At 44.4% G+C, this 12,445-nt stretch overlaps 1 protein-coding gene across 1 annotated transcript; it reads left to right on the top strand.

Moving 5' to 3' along the window:
- The first annotated feature begins 2,044 nt into the window (after positions 1 to 2,044).
- On the top strand, positions 2,045 to 9,789 carry LOC136512887 (lactoylglutathione lyase GLX1-like). The gene is made up of 9 exons (XM_066506896.1): positions 2,045 to 2,234; positions 2,332 to 2,548; positions 2,635 to 2,759; positions 2,867 to 2,931; positions 3,928 to 4,140; positions 4,232 to 4,279; positions 6,936 to 7,043; positions 7,163 to 7,303; positions 9,462 to 9,789. Exons 1-9 carry the CDS (start codon positions 2,126 to 2,128, stop codon positions 9,504 to 9,506), a joined length of 1,071 nt encoding a protein of 356 aa, XP_066362993.1. The 5' UTR covers positions 2,045 to 2,125; the 3' UTR covers positions 9,507 to 9,789.
- Positions 9,790 to 12,445: the final 2,656 nt, after the last annotated feature.

Genomic DNA, 12,445 nt, shown 5'->3' with positions numbered 1-12,445 from the left:
AACACCGACAATAGGAGAAATGCAGCATATAACCATCTCTCTTGCATGGCTAACAATAATATTCAAATATATTTTATATAAAATCATATTAGCTTAATTAATATATGTCTAAATTATAATTTATTAGAATGAATTCAATTCCAAGGATCCAAATGGGGTCTAATATTTGTTTACATCTAAATTTCTTTAGAAATGTATTAGAATGAATTAAATTCCAAGGATCAAATAGGTCTAATATCTGTTTAGATTTAGATTTCTTTAGAAAAGCATACTTCATGTGCATACTTTATGGTGATTTTTTAAGGGACAATTGTATAGCGGATATCCAAAGTGATGGTTGTTTGCTGGTGGACATCCCGTTTTGAGCAGTTTGCCAGAAGACACTCTGGTTCGGTGAAATTAGGCCATAGGACACCGCGGACCGGTTGTAGCCGATTGAGGTGAGAAAAAATTTCGTTTTGACATCTGGTGCTCCTGAGGCACAGTTGGGTCCGCCCCTCTCCCTCTCACTGACGCGCAGTCGCCACCTGTCATCTACTTCTTCCTTCTCTTCTCCTCTTCTCACTGTGACCCTGTGCCTCCTCTGCTCGTGCTCTCTGCTTCCTCGCCGGTGGAGGTCGTATCCTCGGCCGCAGACGAGCTGCGCCACATCTCTCCGTGCGTGGTCACCGGCAAGGCAGCTTCCCCTGCCGCCAGCTTCCTCTGCCTGGAGCAGCAGATGAGCGCCCCTTCTCCAAGCCGGTGCGGGCGTAGGTGGGCGACGGCGCCTCGAAGACAAGCGCGGAGCAGGATGGCCCCGACAGCTTTGTGTGGTGGAGGAGGCTGCTTCGGAGCTTGTGCGCCGCTGTAGCCCGCTGATCTATTGTCGCCATGAGCTGAGACCCCGTGGCCTCGCCCACTTCTCTGCCCTGCCCTTGCCTAGGCAGAGCACGGCAACGTTAGGCACAGGGCACGCTCGGCTTCGGCGTGGTCTTGGCCTGGGTGCGGCCTTCAGCTCTAACGGCGACGGCTCTAGGCGGGAGGAGCAGAGCAAGGCAGGGAAGGGAAGGGGAGAGAAAGAGAGCAAGCAAGCAGAGAGAAAGATATGGAGATGGAGTAGGGGAGAGCACAATGGCGACGTCGTGGCCGGCGAGGACGGTGGCGGCGCGCGGCGAGTGCGAGGTGAGGGCGGCGTGGAGGCTGACGGCGTTAGGCGCAAGCGACGGCGGTCGCGGCGGCACTCCACTCCGGTACGAGGCCAGTCGGAGCTCCGGTGCGAGCTAACCGGGTGGCTCGCGGTGACGGCGCCTGACATGGAGGAGAGCAGAGCAGAGAAGGAAAGAGAAGCAGGGTAAGGGAAAGAGAAGCAGAGGGGAGAGGCTGACTAGGGAGAGGGAACAAGCAGAGCAGAGCACGGCGACGGCGACGACGTCGACGGCAGCGGCTTCAGCTCAGGCGATGGGAGCTCACGGCGCGGGGCAAGGCGAGGCCTCCACTGCCATGGTCAGCTTTTTATAGCCGAGGGGCGACCGCGTTCGCCGGAGATATTTGCCGGCAATGGGGCAGGGCACAGCTTGGCGATAGCTGTGGTCCTCATCCATCGACGTACGACGTCAACGGTGGGAGGCGGTTGGTCGGCGGTCGTGGCGCCCCGATGGCCCCGCCTGCTCAAGTGCGCCCCATGGCCCCACCATAAACCGGAAACAGAAAAAAGAGAAAGGGAGAGAGGAAGAAGAGAGCGGCTAGGGCAAGAATATCATTTCACCTCTTCAACCGGCTGCAACTGGTCCGCGGTGTCGTGTGACCTAATTTTATCGAACCAGAGTGTCTTCTAGTAAAATGCTCCAAAGTGGATGTCCATCAGTAAAGGACCATTACTTTTTGATGTCCAATAGACAATTATCCCTTTTTTTAATGTATATACAGTGAAAACCTTGGGTCGATTACGGATATACGGTATATACAGTGAATATACAGTGAACGTCAAAAGTTTCGCACCTCGGCGTCCCGTGACCGGCCCCACCTGGCAGGCACGCTGACTGCCCCGACGGATCCAGGCCCCGCGCCCTGATGGCAAGATAGAGCGAGCGGCCTCTCGATTCCCCCTCCCGCCGTGCTCCTCGTCTTCTCCAAATCCCTCGCCACGATGGCGCGCGCGCGCCTCCTTCTCCCCCTCCCCTTCGCGGCCGCCGCCGCCGCCTCTGCCTCATCGCTCCACCTCGCCGCCTCCCGCCTTCGTCTCCCCGCGGTCTCCGGTACGCAGCGCATCCTTATCCGAGCCCCTCGCCGGCTATCTATCGACCTTGGGTGGGGCACCCACCGTGTGACGTATTGCGGTTCCTGTCGTTTCAGTCGCGCGGCGCGAGTGTCTCTTCGGGGGAAGGGTGGTAGGAGGAGTGGTGAGGGCGCCCGCGAGGCTTGCTAAGCGCGGGTTGTGCGCCGGCGCGGAGGCTGGCGGCTCGGCCGGCACGGTGGTCGGGCAGGAGGAGGCCATGGAGTGGGTCAAGAAGGACCGGAGGCGCCTGCTCCACGTCGTCTTCCGCGTCGGGGACCTCGACAAGACGATCAAGTAGGACATGGTGCTTGCGACGGATTGCTTTGGGGGTCACTGCTGTTTGCTCCAATTTGGATGAGATTATTATCGTATATCTGTAGGTTCTACACGGAGTGCCTGGGCATGAAGCTGCTGAGGAAGAGGGACATTCCGGAGGAGAGGTACACCAATGCCTTTCTGGGGTACGGGCCTGAGGATTCGCATTTTGTTGTGGAGCTCACTTACAGTAAGCTTCTTTGGTCAAAATACCTTTAAAGCATCTCTGTCAATCAGATAATGGCACTGTCTGTTGTGATTTAACATATAAAACCCCTTGTGTACTTTTTCTGGCAGATTATGGTGTGGAGAGCTATGACATTGGGACTGCTTTTGGCCACTTTGGAATTGCTGTTGAGGATGTAAGCAGTAAGCTTATATCTCTATGGACATTCTCCATTTTACTCACTGGCGTTCAGTTCTCTGCTGATGCAGTGTAATGTTGTTTTTTCTGTTTTCTTGAGTCAGCAATGTTGCATAGAGAATTATGAAGAGTTTGTTTATTGGTTTGGTTTGCTAGGATTGGTCCCAAGTTGCTTCACGCTTTAGCACCAAGGCAACCTGTATTTTCCTTTTACTTTCAAGAAAATAAATAAGCCCCAATTGATTAAGGGTTTCTCATTTGGGACTAACCCGTCTAGAGTCTAGATATAATCAAAGACTTACCGCCCCCCCCCCCCCCCCCCCCCTGGGTCATTTTTTCCGAGACAAATAGATTTTCTGCATGAAGGGCGGGCCTGGTGCAAGCGGTAGAGTCTTACCGCTTGTGACCGGAAGGTCCCGGGTTCGAGTCGCGGTCTCCTCGCATTGCACAGGCGAGGGTAAGGCTTGCCATTGACACCCTTCCCCAGACCCCGCACAGAGCGGGAGCTCTCTGCACTGGGTATGCCCTTTTGAATAGATTCTGCATACTCAATCAGGATCTCAGTACACAGAAAATGGATATTGCTTCCTTATCATAGGATTTCATATAAATATAAAGACGAAATGGTACAATATACAGTTCTTTCACAAGAAAAAAGGCTATAATTGGTTGTTGGCACTTGCTAGTTACGTGCATAAATTAAAGTAAGAAGCTCATTTTAATATAGGGAGTTAATCCTTTTTTTTTGGCTGTAATATGTCCTTACAGCACAAAGTCCACATGTATGCATGTAAAATATTCTCTGTGAGTTATAAAGATAAAACTCCTGATAACTAATATAACACCCATGTCCTTTACTGAAAGCTAGTCGTGATGTATCACCCAAGTTATTACAAAGAATTGGACATGCTATGTTGTTATCCATTGACAACATCTTTGATACTCGAATATGAACTAGTTTGGCACCTTGAATTTCAATGCTTGAAAATTGCAGGTTGCAAAAACGGTAGAACTTATTAAAGCAAAAGGAGGAACAGTCACAAGGGAGCCAGGTCCTGTCAAAGGTGGGAAATCAGTAATTGCCTTTATTGAGGATCCTGATGGTTACAAGTTTGAGCTTATAGAAAGAGGTCCTACTCCTGAGCCTTTGTGCCAGGTAATGCTTCGAGTGGGAGATCTTGATCGTGCTATAAATTTCTATGAGAAGGTAACTTATCTGCGTGAACTAAAACTGATATTGAGTTTGCTCATTTCTAATTTTGAAACAAGTCACTGATTCATTCTGTAATATTACAAAGGCATTTGGCATGGAACTTCTTCGCAAGCGAGACAATCCTGAGTACAAGGTTGGTACCTTTCGAAACCACCCATGAACGAACATCATCACTTTTTGTTTGCTATAAGAATTTTATGTGGAGCTTGCTGATAGAATACATGTGTCTTACTTTGAAAGTACCAGAAATATATTAAATGTAGATGGGTATCTATTAATTGAAGTTTAATGTAACACAGTACCATTTCTACTACTAGATATTTCATAGTTTGTGACAATTTTTCCCTTTCTTTTCTGCACTAGATTTAGGCTTGTGATATAAGCATGCTTATGATAAATTTCAAGTAAAAATCTCTCTAGTCTGACTATTGTACATGGAGTGGTTGCCAATGACTGATGCTATATACTTTGTAAGCTTGGTACTTGGGGGCTGTTTTTTTTCTACTTCATTCTTTTGGTATAAGCAGCTCTTTAGTTGTATACGCATCCCGTCTTTTCAAGTATATGTTGCATGTTTTATAATATACATGTGATGTAGCTTGGTCTACCTGAAGGTTTAAATGGTAGCCACTATCATGGTGTTGCCTCTTTTTTTTGTGATATATTTTTTTATGTTCTTTAGCATGGTATTGGGTTTAAATGGGTTTAAATGAGCTGTAGCTGCTCAGTTTCATTCGTTTCAAACTTGACATTCAGTGACAAAAGTTTGTAAGGTTACAAAAGGCAAATACCAGCCTTCACCAAGCTGTTTTCATGGGTAATGGGTTTAAATGAGCTTGATTGGGTTACTGTCTAACCAAGCTATTTTCTGGTTTCCATTTCCTTGGTCCCTACCAATGAACTGATGACTGCAACTGGGAAGGCAGTGAATTCATATGATTGTGATGCTTCTCTGACATGTTGTTTCACTGTTCACTGTCTTATGGTAGCAGCAGGGCTGTTTTAATTCTTTGATGCACTCACCGCTCTGGGAGCGGCAGCACTGTTCTCAGTTCCCTTGCTTGCTGTGCTTCGGCAATTACTTGTATCACTTTCATGATTTCTTCCTTCAGCTGGACTCAAGCACAAGCAACACCTCACTGGCTATGGAGTGGTGGGCTTCTTTGGCATTCATGGGCATAGCCTAGAACATTTGACTAAGAAGCCATCACAACGCTGCAGAATGCCATGGATGGGATTTGTAGTTTGGATGATAGCTTGAGGCTCGATGGAGCCATTGCCTGGTTTATTAAGGTTTTCTCATTATTTATTTTGGACACCAGAATCACTGCTAGGGTTTCAAAGTTGTTGATGAGCCTTCTACTAGAAACCATCCAATCACATGAAAACCAAGCAGCCCAACATGATCAGCCTGCTAATTTCTCTCCCCAGGCTATTGAAAACCAGCCCAGTCCATCCATTATTCTCCCCTTATGGGTTTGACCAAAACAAGTTAGATCTTCGTAAGCCTGGCTGTGTTCCATCCACACAGGAGTACAGCCTAATTGCAATGGACTTATGATGCCACATTTTGGTTTCTTTAAACAAGGAGGAATTAGGTGGCACTGTAAATAAGCAGACACCCGAATTCGAGTTTGAACATGACGCAATTACACAATCATGGGCGGTGGGGGTGTAGACCCACACCTCCCACAAACCGAGCTAGCCGCAGGCACAGTTCATATGCTACAAATTGGTTTGAGTGGAACAGTTTCCATTATGCTCCCCTTATGGGTTTGACCAAAACAAGTTAGATCTTTGTAAGCCTGGCTGTGTTCCATCCACATAGGAGTAGAGCCTAATTGCAATGGACTTATGATGCCACATTTTGGTTTCTTTAAACTAGGAGGAATTAGGTGGCACCCGAATTCGAGTTTGAAGATGACGCAATTACACAATCATTGGTGGTGGGGGTGTAGACCCACACCTCCCACAAACCGAGCTAGCCGCAGGCACAGTTCATATGCTACAAATTGGTTTGAGTGGAACAGTTTCCATTATGCTCCCCTTATGGGTTTGACCAAAACAAGTTAGATCTTTGTAAGCCTGGCTGTGTTCCATCCACATAGGAGTAGAGCCTAATTGCAATGGACTTATGATGCCACATTTTGGTTTCTTTAAACTAGGAGGAATTAGGTGGCACCCGAATTCGAGTTTGAAGATGACGCAATTACACAATCATGGGTGGTGGGGGTGTAGACCCACACCTCCCACAAACCGAGCTAGCCGCAGGCACAGTTCATATGCTACATATTGGTTTGAGTGGAACAGTTTCCATGCATGTCCAATCATCATAGGATGGATCATGACGGTTGTGTCTACAAGCTTCGATCTCTATTTCTTTATATTACGTAACCAAATTTTTCATATTCCTCATCCAGTTGATCACTTGTAATGTTATCCATATGAGATCATGATTGTTTCATGCAATATACTCCCTCCGTCCCCAAATATAAGGCATGCACATATTTCAAAATTCAAACTTCATTATCTTAGACTAACAATTAGCCTAATTATATCAAAAGTTTGTGTTACAAAAATAGTTATATTAGATTTGTATTTAGAAATACTTTCTAATGATCAAACTTTTGTTCCTATAAATTATATATTATAAGAGGAATTATAGGTCAAAATATGTTCTTGAAGGCCGCACCAAGTCAAATCGCGCCTTATATTCGGGGACGGAGGGAGTATACACCTTTGGTCTATTCATGTTACTGTATACAATAACTATTGATATTTTTCTTTAGTATACAATTGCGATGATGGGATATGGTCCAGAAGACAAAAATGCTGTATTGGAGTTGACCTACAACTATGGGGTAAAGGAATATGATAAGGGAAATGCTTATGCACAGGTATATTTTCTTTCATTCTTCACATTTGAACCTTGCTGTTCTGTACAATAATACGAGCATTCTTCAATTGGCCTTTTTCCTCTTGCTACATCTATGGAGTTTGGTTATTTTCCTTCCAGATTGCTATTAGTACTGATGATGTCTACAAGACTGCGGAAGCGATTAGAGTAAATGGTGGAAAAATTACTCGTGAACCTGGTCCGTTACCTGGCATTAACACCAAGATAACTGCATGCACAGATCCAGATGGCTGGAAAACAGTATGTGCCTTTTCCTCTTGTTTTAGTGTGAAAACTACATTTCTACTCATCTCTTTTCCTTTGTGGAGGGGCTGAGGATTCTTTTTTTTAAAAAAAAATCAGGAAATTATTATTGTAAGTGGTTACAAAAGGATATTTGTTCCTAGGTGGCATGTTTGCTTATAGTGCCTTTGCCCATTTTTTTTCAGTAAATCAGGATAAGCAAAACTGATAGATTACATATTCTTCATTTCATTTGATGACATGCATATATCATGTAATTGTCACGGGCATCTCATTAACAGTAAACACCCATGTGTAGTTTGCCTCCTAGCATGGCCTCCGGCTGCTCCATCACATGGGCCCTAATGGGTTGATCATAATGATGCCCATGGGTTACCCATACCCATACCTGCTAATTGCCCATCCCCCATTTATCCATGTCCAAATGGGTTGGATAATACCCAACAGCTATAGAAAATCCAACGGACAAGAGCGCGTTGATCGCAGCAGTCACAATCCCACGCACGAGTCATGAGCTAGCAGCCGAGGACGTGCTGCTGATCGCCGCTGCACTCGGGGTTGGGCTCTTCGGCGCTTTGCGTTCGTGGACAACATCAAGGGGAGCGTTAGGTAGGCTGACCTTGAAGTCGTGCATGAGCTCAGAGGGAATTTGTGATGACGATGACCACGCCGCCGCCGTAGAGTGAGACCGGCAATGGCGTCGCCAGACACTTTGCGGACCCATGCGCAGAAGATGAAGATGGTGGCAATGGCTGCCAAGAGAGCATAGCCAGCGAGAGCAACATGGGTGGGCATTTGGTAGCTCTGGAAGTTCTGGTATGCTGGTCGTCATCATGGCCTTGACTGGAAGCTCTGTGCTGCCATGATGCTGACAGTGGTGAGCTAGAACAGGCAGTCCCTAAGCACTAAGGAGACCCGTTCAGTTCTCAGGCTGTACGGTGAAGCGTCTGTGTACTATTTCCCTTGTTTTGCCTTGCACGCTGGGCTATAGGATCCCTGAGGAGACGATGGCGCCAAAGACCATGTAGGGCTCTTTGGTGCTTGCATTCGTGGCTGGAAGCGTTGGCAGGAAAGACTAGAGCGGTTGTGCATGGTGACGTAGTGGCCGAGGTGCATTGGAGGCGGTCAGTGGCGACATGTTTTAGCTGGTGGCGGGTCCCCGCCTCGGCACGCCCCTTGCCATGGATCTTGTCATCACACTTGACAAGATGTTTGGTGGCAGCTTGGCGTGGTCGCTGCTGCACATGGCTTATTAGGATAGAAAGCAGGTCCTTGAGGAGAGAGAAGGGACAAAACAGAGCAATGGAGGAGAAGATCACTCGTCCGCCCTCGGGAATGACGGACTGAGTAGCTAACCAACGTATAGCTGCTAGGTAAAGGATAAGTGGGTAATACCTGCTGTTATCCTACCCATATCCAGAAACAAATGGGTAGTCCTACCCAATCAATACGGGTATAGTTTGGGTACGGCAATGGGTAGCCAGTGGATTTGTACAAGGTAGAAGAAGAAAAGCTTGATTTGCTAGTGGAATCAACCGAGTTAACTTCTGTTGGCTCTAAGCTAACTGAGCACCAAAATCTGGTTGAATAACTTAGTGTTCCCTGTGGCTTTAATGCAGAGTGTTTACCTTTAATGTTGATGTCTCTTGACTGTTGGTATATCCTCATTATTAATAGTTTGTCCTATCACAAAGCAAATAACAAACCCATAAAGCATACCACTGTGAAATAGTGTGTTCTAAGTCGAATGGTAAGTTACTCTATACAAAAATTGATATTAGTGTTACTTTGTGACCAAGTATTGAAGTGTTTAAAGATCATATATTTTTGATTGATTTATCAGTTGTGTAAGTTTTGATAGAATTCTTGAGTCTCCACATTATTGATTTTATTGAGTTAGATTTTAAGTTATGCAAATGGTGTATTTTTTTAATTGCTGATTTCTGCGGCATCAGGTAAGTTTATCAAATACTAGAAATATTTTTTTTTTGTTACTTATTCAAATTGCTCATTGAAATAACCCAAAATACATACAGTATACAGATCATTGTTAGAATGAAAAGATATGTATATTTATTGGCAATATATAATTTTTGATGGCATTTTTCGTTGTGGATATTCTTGCCAATGATTGACATTCTTTTCAATATTGCAGGTGTTTGTCGATAACATAGATTTTCTGAAGGAGTTGGAAGAATGAGCTTTGCTAGAGATCTCAACTGGGTACATCATGCTCCATAGGGTTGCCCTCCCGTGAGTTCCAACATCCAAGGATGACCCGCAAAATCTTTGTAAAAGCCACCACCACCTCAAACAGAGGTTTGTAGATAGGTCGTCCAATCTACGGCATCACAATTGATACTTGATAGAGCATTAGATTTGCGTTGCAGATCTATATAGATGCGCAATCCGTTTTTGTCAGTAAAATCATATGCAACTTTCCAGTTACACACAAAATAGTCATTAATTGCTCCTTCGCATCAGGGAAGCGTGCCTTTTTTTTTTATTCCCTGTTATTATGATTTCCGGACTACATGGTATCGTGGATTTTCTTAAGGACTTTGGATGCTCGTGGATAGATTTTCATCCATATATGAGCATCCAAATAAGACCTAATGCAGAAGTTCAGTGGAAACTGTGGCAAATGAAATCGTCTTATTTCAAGGTCGCCCTATAAATATTACCAGTAAAAGATTAGCGTTACACCCTAAAATTTGCATCAATTTAAAATAAATAAATTTGATTTAATTATGTATTTTATGAGCATTTAAATTTAGAAAAATAATAATTTTGTTAAAGTTAAAATCAAATATAAGGTCTAGCCACATGTTTGTGTATTCATGTCGATGCATACTTAATTTTGGGGTTAATTGGATTGGTGTCATTATAATTCTTGCGTTTCTGAAAAATACCATTACTATTTAGCTATTTGTAAGCGTGCCATTAAAATTACACTGGAGTCTGAAAAATACCATTATGTAGACTTGTCGCGATCTGTTTGTGTTTATCTGAAAAATATCCCACTGTTAGCACCGTGAAGTGGGGATCAATATTTTGTAGATCTATTCCTGGTAAGGCATGATTTTAACTGTGTCATGCCTGAATCGGCTGTTTTAGCCGATATCGAGCGCTTTCACGAACAATTCGCATCATGAGACCGTTGAAGTAAAGATAGGTTGAAAGATATGTTAGTCCTATGATCTTATTATTGTATTACGGCCTGCATAATTCTGCCTCATGTCCCACTAATATTAGTAATGAGTTAGGGTCGTCAAGTCTATTGTTATTTCTATGGCCTACGTAATTCTACCTCATGCCCCACTGGTCATGATGATAGATGGGATCTAACATGTTCATTAGATTTATCTTTATTAAACGGTTAAGTTGTGTTGAATTGTTTCTTTATATAAAAAGGGGTTCGGTTAATTATAATCATTGGCTCAGTACAAACCGATCATTGTTGACATCTTATTGCCATTGATTAATATTTGTTTGATTAGTGATATTTATCCTAAATGATAACGATTTTTCTTACACAACCCTATGAGCTCTAATTGATTTATTCTCATGAATATATTAGAATTGACTATTTAGTTGATCTCCTTTTATATTGGCTCTCATAGCCGCACATTCGGGACTGTCTTGCAACCCCGGCAACTTCTGCCCTTAATTACTGATGAACTTTCTCTTCTTGTCAATTGTAGGGTCAAATTAACTGGCATGCTTCAGGAGGATCGCGCAGGATCGACCACCCCTGCACTGAAGCTAGGTGGATTTTCTGCATCGAGCGGACCCTTCCGGCTTGCTGCGTGTGTCCTCGGCACGGGGCGAAAATTCTATGTCGACAAGTCCTTTCCACAGATGCTAAAATGGTTGAATGAAAATATTATCAAATTATTTCAGAGAAACTCAACAACTTTGCTATTTTCAGTAGTTAGGCTTGATGCATTCTTCTTGCACCTTCCAGATAAACACAAACAAGCAGCGTTCAAGGCCCTAACATACATCAAGTTCTAGATAAACACAGACAAGCAGCGTTCTAGATAAACACAGACAAGCAGCGTTCCAGATAAACACAGGCAAGCAGCGAGAATGGAATGGCCCAGCATACATCAAGTTCAGGCCGTATCATACATCCAGTTCAAGGCCTACAATACATAATGTTTAGGAGACAAAAGAAACTGTCACATGGTGTTCAAGGCCTACAATACATCAAGTTCAAGGCCTACAATACATCAAGTTCAAGGCCTACAATACATAACCTTCATGCTTATGATCACAACAAATCACATTGAAGCGACCTGATTTCCGCGAAGAGAAATCCACAGAGTCGAAGTGTAATATGACCGATGTAGATCATATTACCCAAATTCCAGTCGAATACCACATCCATACAACGATAATATTAGAGTACAATTAGTGTGGAATTACATAATTTATTACATCGCCGTATTGGCGGAATCAAAAGTAGCATTCATTCAGAACAACTTGAAGATAAGATCGCCAAACTCGAGCGTAGGAACGAACCCCTCAACCGTCAAACTCCTTGGAGCCATACTCCTCAGCAGAACCTGTGTGCCAAAATTTATCAGTACGATTTGTACTAGCCACTCCCACCCTATGAGCATTGCTTTGTGGAAATTGGATGCAAGTTGGATATAATCAAAAGGAACCTATAAAGCTGGAGTTTCCTATGTTTTAGCATATCAAGTATATAACAGTAGTTGGTCAAGTTTTAACACCATTCCACACCCATTCCACCCCATTTCCATCCAGAGCCAGATTTCGATCTTGAGATCGAAATACCATCTCCACACCATCACCATACCATCGCTCAGTCGACAAGATAACTCCCTCTCGGCACTATCTCAAGGCCCGTAGCCCTTGGTTACGACCGACACTCTCTCACGGGGGAAGAAGAGAAGGACTCATCTCACTATCTAGTTTAAGCGAAACCCAGGAATGGTCCATAGCCGACTAGTCGGCACATGTATCGATCGATCAACCATACACTCTATAGAGGTTTTACATAACCACAAGATGTGCCTTCTTCGCTGACCGTCGTCAACTGGGCTGATTCCGACCGCTTGCTAGCCTAGAATAATGCCACTCTACCATTCAGCCCTGGTACAACCCAAG

Source organism: Miscanthus floridulus, chromosome 16 (assembly GCF_019320115.1).
Source record: "Miscanthus floridulus cultivar M001 chromosome 16, ASM1932011v1, whole genome shotgun sequence".
Classification (NCBI taxonomy): Eukaryota; Viridiplantae; Streptophyta; class Magnoliopsida; order Poales; family Poaceae; genus Miscanthus; species Miscanthus floridulus.
This window is presented reverse-complemented; position numbering and strand designations above follow the sequence as displayed.